This window comes from Sapajus apella, unplaced genomic scaffold (assembly GCF_009761245.1).
Source record: "Sapajus apella isolate SASKATOON/1434 unplaced genomic scaffold, GSC_monkey_1.0 scaffold69, whole genome shotgun sequence".
Taxonomy (NCBI): Eukaryota; Metazoa; Chordata; class Mammalia; order Primates; family Cebidae; genus Sapajus; species Sapajus apella.
In genome coordinates, this window is record NW_022437009.1 from 2,108,134 (window position 1) to 2,120,873 (window position 12,740).

At 38.4% G+C, this 12,740-nt stretch overlaps 1 protein-coding gene across 2 annotated transcripts in view; it reads left to right on the forward strand.

Annotated features, from left to right (window-relative positions):
- SPAG17 (sperm associated antigen 17) overlaps positions 1-12,740 on the forward strand; it is a 251,280-nt gene that overhangs the window by 151,895 nt on the left and 86,645 nt on the right. For both annotated transcript variants that reach the window (XM_032249593.1, XM_032249592.1), the window contains exons 21-23: positions 7,348-7,587; positions 8,552-8,663; positions 9,977-10,129. In XM_032249593.1, coding sequence (XP_032105484.1) covers positions 7,348-7,587; positions 8,552-8,663; positions 9,977-10,129 — 505 coding nt within the window. The remainder of the gene's footprint in view (positions 1-7,347; positions 7,588-8,551; positions 8,664-9,976; positions 10,130-12,740) is intronic.

Genomic DNA, 12,740 nt, shown 5'->3' on the forward strand with positions numbered 1-12,740 from the left:
TGCTTGTTTTTGTCAGGTTTTTCAAAGATCAGATGGTTGTAGATGTGTGGCGTTACTTCTGAGGCCTCTGTTCTGTTCCATTGGTCTATATCTCTGTTTTGATACCAGCGCCATGCTGTTTTGATTACTGTAGCCTTGTAGTATAGTTTGAAGTCAGGTAGCGTTATGCCTCCAGCTTTGTGTGTGTGTGTGTGTGTGTGTGTGTGTTTGCTTATGATTGTCTTGGCTATGTGGGCTCTTTTTTGCTTCCATATGAAATTTAAGGGAGTTTTTCCCAATACTGTGAAGAAAGTCAATGGTAGCTTGATGGGGATAGCACTGAATCTATAAATTACTTTGGGCAGTATGGCCATTTTCCCAATATTGATTCTTGCTAACCATGAACATGGAATGTTTTTTCATCTGTTTATATATTCTTTTATTTCCTTGAGCAGTTCTTCATGAAGAGGGCCTTCACAGCCCTTGTTAGTTGTATTCCTAGGTACTTTATTCTGTTTGTAGAAATTGTGAATGGGAGTTCACTCATGATTGGGCTCTCTGTTTGCCTGTTATTGGTTTATAGGAGTGCTTGTGATTTTTGCACATTGATTTTGTACCCTGAGACTTTGCTGAAATTGCTTATAAGCTTAAGGAGATTTTGGGCTGAGACGATGGGGTCTTCTAAAAAAAAATCATGTTGTCTGCAAATATATACAATTTGACTCCCTGTTTACCTAATTTAATACCCTTTATTTCTTTTTCTTGCCTGATTGCCCTGGCCAAAACTTCCAATACTATGTTAAATAGGAGTGGTGAGAGAGAACATCCTTGCCTTGTACTGGTTTTCAAAGGGAATGCTTCCAGCTTTTGCCAATTCAGTATGATTATTGAGATAATCATGTGGTTTTTGTCTTTGGTTCTGTTTTTGTGATGGACTACATTTATAAATTTGTGTATGTTGAACCAGCCTTGCATCCCAGGGATGAAGCCACCTTGATCATGATGGATAAGCTTTTTGATGTGCTGTTGGATTTGGTTTGCCAGTATGTTATCGAGATATTTCATATAAGTGTTTATCTTGGATAATGGCCTGAAATTTTCTTTTTTAGTTGTGCTGCAATAAACATACATGTGCATGTGTCTTTGTAATAGAATGATTTATAATCCTTTGGGTATATACCCAAAAGGTATATACACAAAGGTTTTGGTATCAGGATGATGTTGGTCTCATAAAATGATTTGGGAAGGATTCCCGCTTTTTGGATTGTTTGGAATAGTTTCAGAAGGAATGGTACCAGCTCCTCTTTGTACCTCTGGTAGAATTCGGCTGTGAACCCATCTGGTCCTGGACTTTTTTTTTTGGTTGGTAGGCTATTAATTCCTGCCTCAACTTCAGACCTTGTTGGTCTATTCGGGGATTCAGCTTCTTCCTGGTTTAGTCTTGTGAGGGTGTAAGTATCCAGAAATTTGTCCATTTCTTCTACATTTACTGCTTTATTTGCACAGAGGTGTTTTTAGTAATCTCTGATGGTAGTTTGTGTGGGATCGTTGGTGATATCCCTTTTATCATTTTTTATTGCATCTATTTGAGTCTTCTCTCTTTTCTTTTTTATTAGTCTGGTTAGCAGTCTATTTTGTTGATCTTTTCAAAAAACCAGCTACTGGATTTATTGATTTTTTGAAGGGTTTTTTTTTTGTGTGTCTCTAAATCCTTCAGTTCTGCTCTGATTGTAGTTATTTCTTGTCTTCTGCTAACTTTTAAATTTGTTTGATCTTGCTCCTGTAGTTCTTTTAATCATGGCATTAGCGTGTGGATTTTAGATCCTTTCTCACTTCTCCTGTGGGCATTTAGTGCTGTAAATTTTCCTCTAGACACTGCTTTAAATGTGTCCCAAAGATTCTGCTACATTTTGTCTTTGTTCTCATTGGTTTCAAAGAACATCTTCATTTCTGCCTTCATTTCATTATTTATCCAGTAGTCATTCAGGAGCAGGTTGTTCAGTTTCCATGTAGTTGTGAGGTTTTAAGTGAGTTTCTTAATCCTGAGTTCAAATTTGGTTGCACTGTGTTCTGAGAGACTTATAATTTCTGTTCTTTTGCATTTACTGAGGAGTGTTTTACTTCCAATTACGTGGTCAAATTTAGAATAATGGTGATGTGTTGCTGAGAAGAATGTATATTCTGTGGATTTAGGGTGGATAGTTCTGTAGATGTCTATTAGGTCTGCTTGGTCCAAATCTGAGTTCAAGTCCTGGATATCCTTGTTGATCTGTCTAATATTGACAATGGGGTGTTAAAGTCTCCCACTATTATTGTGTGGGAGTCTAAGTCTCTTTGTAGGTCATTAAGAACTTGCTTTATGTACCTGGGTAGTTATGTATCTTTATGTATTTAGGATAGTTAGCTCTTCTTGTTGCATTGATCCCTTTACCATTATGTAATGCCCTTCTTTGTCTCTTTTGATCTTTGTTGGTTTAAAGTCCATTTTATCAGAAACTAGGATTGCAACTCCTGCTTTTTTTATGTTTTATTTTATTATTATTATTATTATTTTGCTCTCCATTTGCTTGATAAATGTTCCTCCATCCCTTTATTTTGAGTCTATGTGTGTCTTTGCATGTGAGATGAGTCTTCTGAATACAGCACACTGATGGGTTTTGACTCTTTATCCAATTTGCCAGTCTGTGTCTTTTGATTGGGGCATTTATCCCATTTACATTTAAGGTTAATATTGTTATGTGTGAATTTGATCCTGCCATTTTGATGCTAGCTAGTTGTTTGCCTGTTAGTTAATGTAGTTTCTTCATAGCATCAATGGTCTTTACAATTTGGTATATTTTTGTAGTGGCTTGTATTGGTTGTTCTCTTCCTTGTTTAGTGCTTCTTTCAGGAGCTCTCTTAAGGCAGGCCTGGTGGTGACGAAATCTCTCAGCAGTCGCTTGTCCACAAAGGATTTTATTTCTCCTTCACTTATGAAGCTTAGTTTGGCTGGATATGAAATTCTGGGTTGAAAATTCTTTTCTTTAAGGATGTTGAATATTGCCCCCACTCTCTTCTGGCTTGTAGGATTTCTGCCAAGAGATCCACTGTGAGTCTGGTGGGCTTCCCTTTGTGGGTAACCTGACCTTTCTCTCTGGCTGCCCTTAGTATTTTTTCCTTCATTTCAACCCTGGTGAATTTGACAATTTTATGCCTTGGGGTTGCTCTTCTCAAGGAGTATCTTTGTGGTGTTCTCTGTATTTCCTGAATTTGAATGTTTGCCTGCCTTGCTAGGTTGGGGAAGTTCTCCTGGATAGTATCCTGAAGAGTGTTTTCCAACTGGATTTCCTTCTCCCCATGACTTTCAGCTACACCAATCAAATGTAGATTTGGTCTTTTCACATAATCCCATATTTCTTGGAGACTTTGTTCATTTCTTTTCACTTTTTTTTCTAATGTTGTCTTCTCACTTTATTTCATTCAGTTGATCTTCCGTCTCTGATATCCTCTCTTCTGCTTGATCTATTCGGCTATTGAAACTTGTGTATGCTTCATGAAGTTCTCGTGCTATGTTTTTCAGCTCCACCAAGTTGTTTATGTTCTTCTCTACGCTGGTTATTCTAGTTAGCATTTCATCTAATGTTCTTTCAAGGTTCTTATTTCCTTGCATTACATAAGAACATGCTCCTTTAGCTCAGAGAAGTTTGTTGTTACCCACCTTCTGAAGCCTGCTTCTGTCAATTCGTCAAACTCATACTCCATCCAGTTTTGTTCCCTTGCTGGTGAGGAGTTGTGATACCTTGAAGGAGAAGAGGCATTCTGGTTTTTGGTGATTTCAGCCTTTTTGCACTGGTTTCTTCCCATCTTTATGGATTTATCTACCTTTGGTCTTTGAAGTTTGTGATTTTGGATGGGGTCTCTAAGTGGACATCCTTTCTGTTGATGTTGAAGTTATTTCTTTTTGTTTCTTAGTTTTCCTTCTAACAGTCAGGTCCCTCTTCTGCAGGTCCCCTGGAGTTTGCTGGTGGTCCACTCCAGATCCTGCTTGCATGGGAATCACCCATGAGGGCTGCAGAACAGCAAAGATTGCTGCCTGTTCCTTCTTCTGGTAGCTTCATTCCAGAAGGGTACCCACCAGATGTCAGCCAGAGCTCTCCTATATGAGGTATCTCCCAGTGAGACTACATGGGGGTCAGGGAGCCACCTGAGGAGGCAGTGTGCCCCTTATCAGAGCTCAAGTGCTGTGCCAGGAGATCTGTTGCTCCCTTCAGAGCAGCCAGGCAGGGACATTTAAGTCTGCTGAAGCGGAATCCGCAACTGTCCCTGTTTCCAGGTGTTCTATCCCCGGAAGGTGGGGGCTTTATTTGTAAATCCCTGATGGGCTGCTGCCTTTCTTCAGAAAAGCCCTGCCCAGCAAGAAGGGAGTCTAGTTGACAGTCTGCCTGCAGAGGCCTTGCTGAGCTGCTGTGGGCTCCACCCAGGGGCTGTGTAAACTTCCCTGTGACTTTGTTAACACAGGCGAGGTTAAAACTGCTTACTGAAGCTTCAGCAATGGCAGACACCCCTCAGCTCCATGGAGCTCGAGCCTCCCAGGTCAAGCTCAAATTGCTGTCCTGGCTGTAAGAATTTCAAGCCAGTGGATCTTAGCTAGCTGGTCTTCGTGGGGGTGGAACCCGCCAAGCCAGATCCCTTGGCTCCCTGACTTCAGCTCCCTTTTTCAGGGGAATGAGCGGTTCTGTCTTGCTGGCATTCCAGGTGCTACTGAGATATTAGAAAGAAAAAAAAAAAACCTGCTTTGGCTAAAATGGCCACCCAGTTTTGGGCTAGAAACCCAGGACGCTGGTGCTGTAGGCACCAGAGGGAATCTCCTGGTCTGCGGGTTGCGAAGACTGTGGGAAAAGCGCAGTATCTGAGCCAGAGTGCCAGAGTGTCGGGAAACGTCCCTAATGGCTTCCCTTGGCTAGGAAAGGGAGTTCTCTAGCTCCTTGCACTTCCCAGATGAGATGACGCCCCACCCTGCTTTGGTGTGCCCTTCTTGGGTTGCACCCACTGTCTAACCAGTCCCAATAAGGTGAACCTGCTACCTCAGTTGGGAATTCAGAGATCTGTCGCCTTCTGGATCACTCTTGCTGGGAACTGTGGACTGGAGCTGTTTCTATTTGGCCATCTTGGCATAACCCTCCAGTTTATCTTTTCTCTCTAGCTGCTTTTAAAACATTCAGTGGTTTGCTGGTAAATGCTTAAGCAGTAGCTCTCTAGGAAAATAAAAGTATTCATATATGTACATAAGTTATAAATGTTTCTGATATAGAGTACATATAGGACAGAAGTTACATGTAATAAAGCATATAATATTCTTTATGTAAATTCCATATGGCTACACATAAATTACAAATAGCATTTCGATTCCGATAAATTAATTTTTGCTAAATTGTTGTATCCTTAGCCAACCTGTGGTTACAAATCATAAACACATGTAGTTCTAATATGAATGTTGATTGATATTTGTATTTGTATTAACAAGTAAGAGAAAAGTGAAACAAACAAAGGATATGTCTCATTCATTTGTCAATGACATGAGCAACTTTTTTGCTGAGTCAAGTAATAGGTTTTTATTACTGGAAGAATATTTCTTCAACTTTCTGTGCTAGTAACACTATAACAGCTAGTCTGCATTATTAACATGATCTCCATCACTGCCTTAAATCTAGATAATAAGCAATCAATCAGTCCTGACTTGTAGCATTTGCTGATATCTGTAGTGTAAATACCACTACAATGGCTGATTCCAAGCTACCATGGGACAGCACTGAAGTTGGCAGTCCTCTGCCAACTTTTGCACACCAACTTCTGCACACCATTGTATAAAGTTGTCATGATACCGTTACAATTGACATAAACTCCAGAGCATAGACAATAGTGAAATGTAACAAAATGCTTACAGTGTGGTAAGTTTTGAGTCTTTATTGCCTTTATTTTTAATATTCTGCTTAATTGTGAATTTATATCATTTTTAGATGATGGTCATGGTTAACAGTCGGCTCACAAAATTTCTAAAAATTTAACAATAAACTCTTCTAAGTCAATATGAGCCAGGTCCAATATATCAATGTTATTTGCTGCTTTTGATTTATTGATCTTCCTTAATGTTAGGATGAATGTCTTTCTTCAACTCTGGAAATGTCTCAGCCATTATCTGATCAAACACTGCCTTTTCAAAAATTCAATTCAATTTTCAAGAAGTCTTTCAAACTCACCTTGCCATTTTGATAATCTTTTCTTTCTTACTTATGTGTTTGATACTTCTTTTTATTTATTTAAGCATGTTTTAAAACTTATTTTATATTCTCTATTTGGTAATTATAATATCTATAGTCTTTGTAGATATAATTTCACAGTTTCTTCGGGTTCTTGCTCAAAGTGGTTTATTTCTGCAGGTTTTGTGATTTTCATTTTTGAGCTTCTATCAAATCATAATGTTAATGGTGGAGGGATCCAGGTTCTTGGCATCTTGAATAAACAATTAAACTAAAGGCACAAACAAAGCAAGGAAAGAATAAAGGAATTTAATGAAAATGAAAGTACACACCACAGTGTGGGAGCGGTTCCGAGCATAGGGCCTCAAAGGCCCCATTACAGAAATTTTGGGAGTTTAAATACCCCCTAGAGGATTCCATTGGTTATTTGGGGTACACTGTATGTAAAGGATGAAGTAAAGTTTCAAAGTCATTTACTTGGCCTACGCCCTATGGAGAGGGTATTTCCTGTCATAGCTGAAGTGTGAATCGGCCTTATGTTCCCTGCCTCCAGACCCTATTATCCTGCCACAATAACTGCTTTAAAATAAAATGTTAAAGTAATCTGTATTTTGGCCACAAATCTATGTGAGGACAGGCTTGTGGTTAGGAGTGCTGAGAGGAGACTTGCCCTCCATCATAGTACCTATTTTATCCATCATTTTTGAATTATTTTGCCCCAGAAATGTTTCTCTGAACATCTAGTCTTCCACATTGCTAATAAACTATCTTTAGGACCTAAATGAAAGATGGAACTCATGTGGAGGATGGGAGACTGGGAGACCAGTTAGGAGGCTGTTACAATGGTCCAGGCAAAAGACAATAAAGACCTAAACCAGGGAAATTGCAAAACAAACCATGAGAGAAGCTGAGCTGAGGAGAGATCTCCAAGGGATAATGGACAGGATTTAGTAGACAGAAATTGAGTGAGAAAGAGAATCAAGGATGACTTTAAGGTTTCTAGTTCAGTATTTCGATTTGTCAGAGATACCACTTACAAAAGTCATGTTAACTATTCTCCAAAATGAACCTGAATAGTACCTATGTTTAATTTGCTTCAAAATCCTGTTAAATTTTTTAAATGTGTTTACAGGCTTGGAAAGAAGAGCAAGATCGATTAGCAGAAGAGGAACGCTTAAAGGAAGAAAAGAAAGCAGAGAAGAAGAGCAAAGATGCTGGTAAAAAGAAAGGCAAGGATAAAGTAGAGGGAGAAGATATTAGGTCTTTGAAGAAAAAATCGTCTTACAAGGAGAAACCTAAAGAAGAACAAATCAAGGTCCAAGAAGTAACAGAGGAGTCCCTTCACCAGCCAGGACCTGAGATAACTTACTCGGTAAACTCCAGTTCTGTAAAACTTAGTTTCTTTGGGCTATTCCTAATTGTTTTGGGAAAAAACGGCTTCTGTAAGATTCCTTTGTTTTCACTACCACCCCAATAGGCCTAGGGTTTCTTCTCGTATCAGTGGGCTCAAACCTGTATTCTATTCCATGATGTCTAGAACTCTGTTTCTAGTCAATCATTAAGATGAAAAGACCCTCAGGCCAGTTTTTATTTGAGTGCCATGAACCTAGCTAAAGTCAGCTAAAGATAGAAATTTCACACAAAACCATCCTTTTAGGTACATGTAAATAAGTGAACACAAAAGTTGGCTTCATCTGTCTCAGATGATGAGACTTGCTGACTACATTTTGTCTCTTTGTAGGCAAGCATGTTTCTGCCTTGTGTGCTTTTGTAAAACCTTCCCTTTTCCAATTCTCCCTCAGCTAGCTGTTATGAGAAAAACCTCATGGGAAAAAAAATGGAAAGAAATCTAACACCCTTTGTGCTTTGTGCCCTCTCCTGTAAACCAGTTCTCAAATTTTAGCATGAATCAAAATCCCCTGGACCTCTGTTAGCAACACTCAGTAAAAAATGTCTTCTACATTTGACCTCCTAAAAAGGAGTGTCCACTCTCCCCAACATCAGTTCATTTTAAAGAGAAAATTAACAATGAGTGAATGAGAACTTGAATTCTTCTTGAACTGCCTTGACCGTAGTATGATGCTTCCATTTGCAATAGGTGATGAGAACGTGCCAATGAACAGAGTTTAAAATCACAGACTCTTAATTCTGCCTGTTGTTGTAACACCACAGAAGTTTCTTAAAATAATATGAATACTGGCTTCTGACTCTGCAAAGTGACAGACATATCACTTAACAGAAATTAGACTTCTGGCAATTTTAGTTGGCTAACACTGATAAGTTGATTTTTGTCTATTACAGCTTCGACATTCAAAGCATAACATTTTCTCTTCTAGCTTCACGGATATAATATGGGAAATATACCCACTCAAATCTCGGGGTCAAATTACTACCTGTACCCTTCCGATGGAGGGCAGATTGAAGTGGAAAAGACAATGTTTGAAAAAGGTACACTTTGAAAGCAACTGGATAGTGACTGGAAAGATAGCAATTCATTTCAGATAAGCAGGGGCCCTCTACTCTTGAGTTTGATAGGTGAGGGTGTTACTGTGTCCCCCACGATACGTTTAGGTGCGACAGTCAGCATTTCCAGACTTCATACTTTCTGCTATTATAATTGACTCTGCAAGGCATAGGACTGTCAAGGGTTTAGCTGGTACCTGCTAATATGACCATTCCAGTTGTTAAAATATTAAAATACTCTCATACAATTATTAAATAGTGTAATAGTAACTGCAATAAGCAATTAAGTAATAATATTCATTACAACATATGTTATACCAGAAACCAAACACATTCTGTGAGTTTACTGCATTTTTCTGGTGTGGCTCTGAAGCACAGAGCTTGGGGCCTGCTCCCAGTATACACCTATTTCGGTCTTTCTAAGATTTGCATATGCATAAAATGCATATAAGTTTCAGGTGGTTCGTAGTGAATTCAGTATTTTCTCCTAGTCCTGTCAATTTTGAGGGATGATAGATCAATCAAAATTGAAATTGAAAAGAAAAAGCCAGATTTATTTTTTTAAAAGAGAAAACAGAAGAAGAAAAATGAGTCTGAACACTAAAACAGAGAATGGGTTGTTGGAAAAATTCTTATTAACTACCATAATAATAACAATAATAGCTACTATAACTAACACGGAATTTGTATAAGTTGTAAAACACTTTCACATTAATTATATCATTTTATGAATTATAACATTGATTATAGGTATACATTGCCTCAGCCAGTTCATTTTCTCTTCTGAAATTGGTTTGAAATGTGATTAGCAGGCCTGCCAATATCTCCTTGGTCTACCTGCCATTCATGCCTAGAATTCCGCCATTACTTTATTTCCTTAGGCATTCTTTTATGGAGATGTTGGCATCTCCAGGCATTTCCCTTCCCTGGTGTATATTCTATGCTGCTTTTTAAATTTTTGTTTCAGGGGTCATATTCAGGTTGGTTCTACAGGTAAATTGCATATTGCAGGGGTTTGGTGTGCATATTATTTCATCACTTAGGTAATCAATTGAATACTCGACAGGTAGTTTTTGGTCCTCACCCTCCTTTCACCCTCAAGTAGCCCTGGTGTCTATTGTCCCTTTCTTTGTGTTCATGTGTTCTCAGTGTTTAGCTGCCATTGATAACTGAGAACATGCAGTGTTTGGTTTTCTGTTCCTGTGTTAGTTTCTGTGCAGCATTGTGTAAACGTCTTGTCAAGGAGCTTAATGTGGCATCCTGATCAGCGCATCTTCTATCCTGTGGCTCCTCCTCAGGTCCAACTTTTATCAAAGTGAGAGTGCTAAAGGACAGGCACAATTTTATAATTCATTTAAGTGACCCTAAGGAAATTGTGAAAAAGGAAGAGAAAGAGCATTATTATTTAGAAGAAGAGAAAGAAGGAGATGAGGAACAAAATCTTGAAGCAGGTAAGCAGTGGCATCTTTGCGCCAGTGGATCTTAATGCTTAAGCAATGTGCCGAACCCATCCACCTGACAGGAATACACGTGGACTCCTTGTACTTAGCACATGGAATTTTCCTACATGGTAACTAAGGTATTTTGCCATCCTGTAATGTAATATGTTATTATACACATAGTCCATCATAGGGGGCTGCTTACTTGATTTTTTTTCCTCCAGGCACCCAGCTTTTGATTCCAGTTGATACAGAGTCTACCCAGACTGGTCACCTTTATGGAGCAACACTGAGTCTCTCGTATCTATTCTGCCCTTAATTTTGGTTTATGCACTTGTACCAATTACATTTTATAGGATACAGGTCCTTTTGCAGTGATTCCTAGCATAGTATAACTTTTTTCCAATATTCACTGCAATGATGGGCTTTCTTCCTGTGCTCTATCACTTACTCCTCTGTAGCACCAAATATATTAGGTTGCAAAGACAAGGAAAAACCACACATGTGACCATACATTTACCTGCTTGGAGGTGAAAGCTATAAATAGATGTCCACTGATAAAACACCGTGAAACTTCATGATAACACTGTTGTGCCAGGTAACATCATTAAGAGAAATTAATTTCTTCTTCCTTGCCCAATATGGTATTGATTATACCTGCAAAAGAAAATGAGTTACTAGCCAGGCATGGTGGCTCATGCCTGTAATCCAGCACTTTGGGAGGCTGAGACAGGCAGATCATGAGGTCAGGAGATCGAATCCATCCTGGCGAACACGGCGAAACCCTGTCTCTACTAAAAAAAATACGAAAAATTAGCCAGGCATGGTGGCACGTGCCTGTAGTCCCAGCTACTCAGGAGGCTGAGGCAGGAGAGTCACCTGAACCCGGGAGGCTGAGGTTGCAGTGAGCCAAGATCATGTCACTGCACTCCAGCCTGGGCAACAAGAACAAAACTCTGTCTCAAAAAAAGAAAAGAATAGAAAAGAAAAGGAGTTAGTAGATATATTCAACTCAAATTAGTGATATGAGGGCCAGGCACAGTAGCTTATGCCTGTAATCCTAGCACTTTGGGAGGCTGAAGTGGGCTTATCACTTGAGCCCAGGAGTTCGAGACCAGCCTGGCCAACGTGGTGAAACCCCATCTCTACTAAAAATACAAAAATTAGTCTGACGTAGTGGCGAACACCTGTAATTTCAGCTATTTGAGAGGCTCAGACATAAGAATTGCTTGAACCCCAGAGACAGAGGTTGCAGAGCCAAGATTGCACCACTGCACTCCAGTCTGGGTAATTGAGAGAGATTCTGTCTCAAAAAAAGAAAGAAAGAAACGAAAATTAGTGATAACCAGTAACTAAATTTCATATATGAAGTTAGTTAGTGACATTTTCTAAACCCAAGGGAAGAACACAATGTTTTTTTTTTCTCTGATTCTCTTTGCTGGAGAAAGAATCCAATGTTTGACAATTGTGAATGTGCCCAAAAACTTAACACAGAAATTTTAAAATGAATTTTCTTTATTTTACCTAATATAAAAATACATGGATTATTATTAAAAATTAAGAAAAATAGAAATACTTAAAGAAGATGACTATTGCCTATAATTCTACCACCCCAATGATAACCAATGCTAATAATGTCTTTCTTTCTTTATTCTCATGAGCATTTTCATATTCATTAAATATTCTTTGAAAGCAAGATTTTTTGATGATTTAATATTTCATTGATATATAATTATAGTTCACTTTCCATGTTTTACATATCTAGGTGATTTCCACCAAAATAAATAAATATATTTAGTCATATCTATATAATTTTATATAAGCATACATATCTCAATGTATGTTTATATTATGTTCATGTGTGTGTATATTATATATTTACATATAAACATTCATATATTCATTTGTATAATTTTTTTATTTTTCGCATTATTAGCTAAAGTCCCCTTTTTAGCCCTAAAATTAAACTTTCCATTTTCATTTCAGCTTTAATTATCCCTGGAGTCTGCACACTTTGGCACAAATTTGCCCCACAATCTGTTTTTGTATGGCCCATGAACTAAGAGTTGTTTTTGCATTTGTAAAGGATAGTTCAAAAAAACAAAAGGAAAGAAGGAAATGTCATAAACACTGTATATGTGATCTACAAAACCTAAGACATTTACTATCGGGCCCTTTTCAGCAAAAGTTTGCTAATCTCTGATCTAGATGGATCTACAAAAGATTAACAGGCAGAGAGAAAGATGAGGATGCAGAGAAGAACGGTCATTGCCCACCACTGCTGGCTTTCTTCTTTCCCATTTCCACCCTGGTTTATTGGTTTTTGTTTAGTTTTATTAAGTTTCTCTTCACGTGAGGCACACAGTAGTATGCCCTCTCAACGTTTATGCATCTCTGGATATCTGGACGGACCTCTTGGCTGGATACAGGATCCGTGGGTTGTCATCCTTGTCTCTTTATGATTCATAGTTGCTATTGCATCATCTTGTAATTTCCACATTAGAATTTGAGGAGCCCTTGTAATCTAAGAATCGAGCTCCAGCTTTAGCTCAGGAAATTTTAATTCGGTTAATTTAATTTTTGTTCTTCTTCATTTGTTTCTTTTTTCCTTCTATAAAACCCT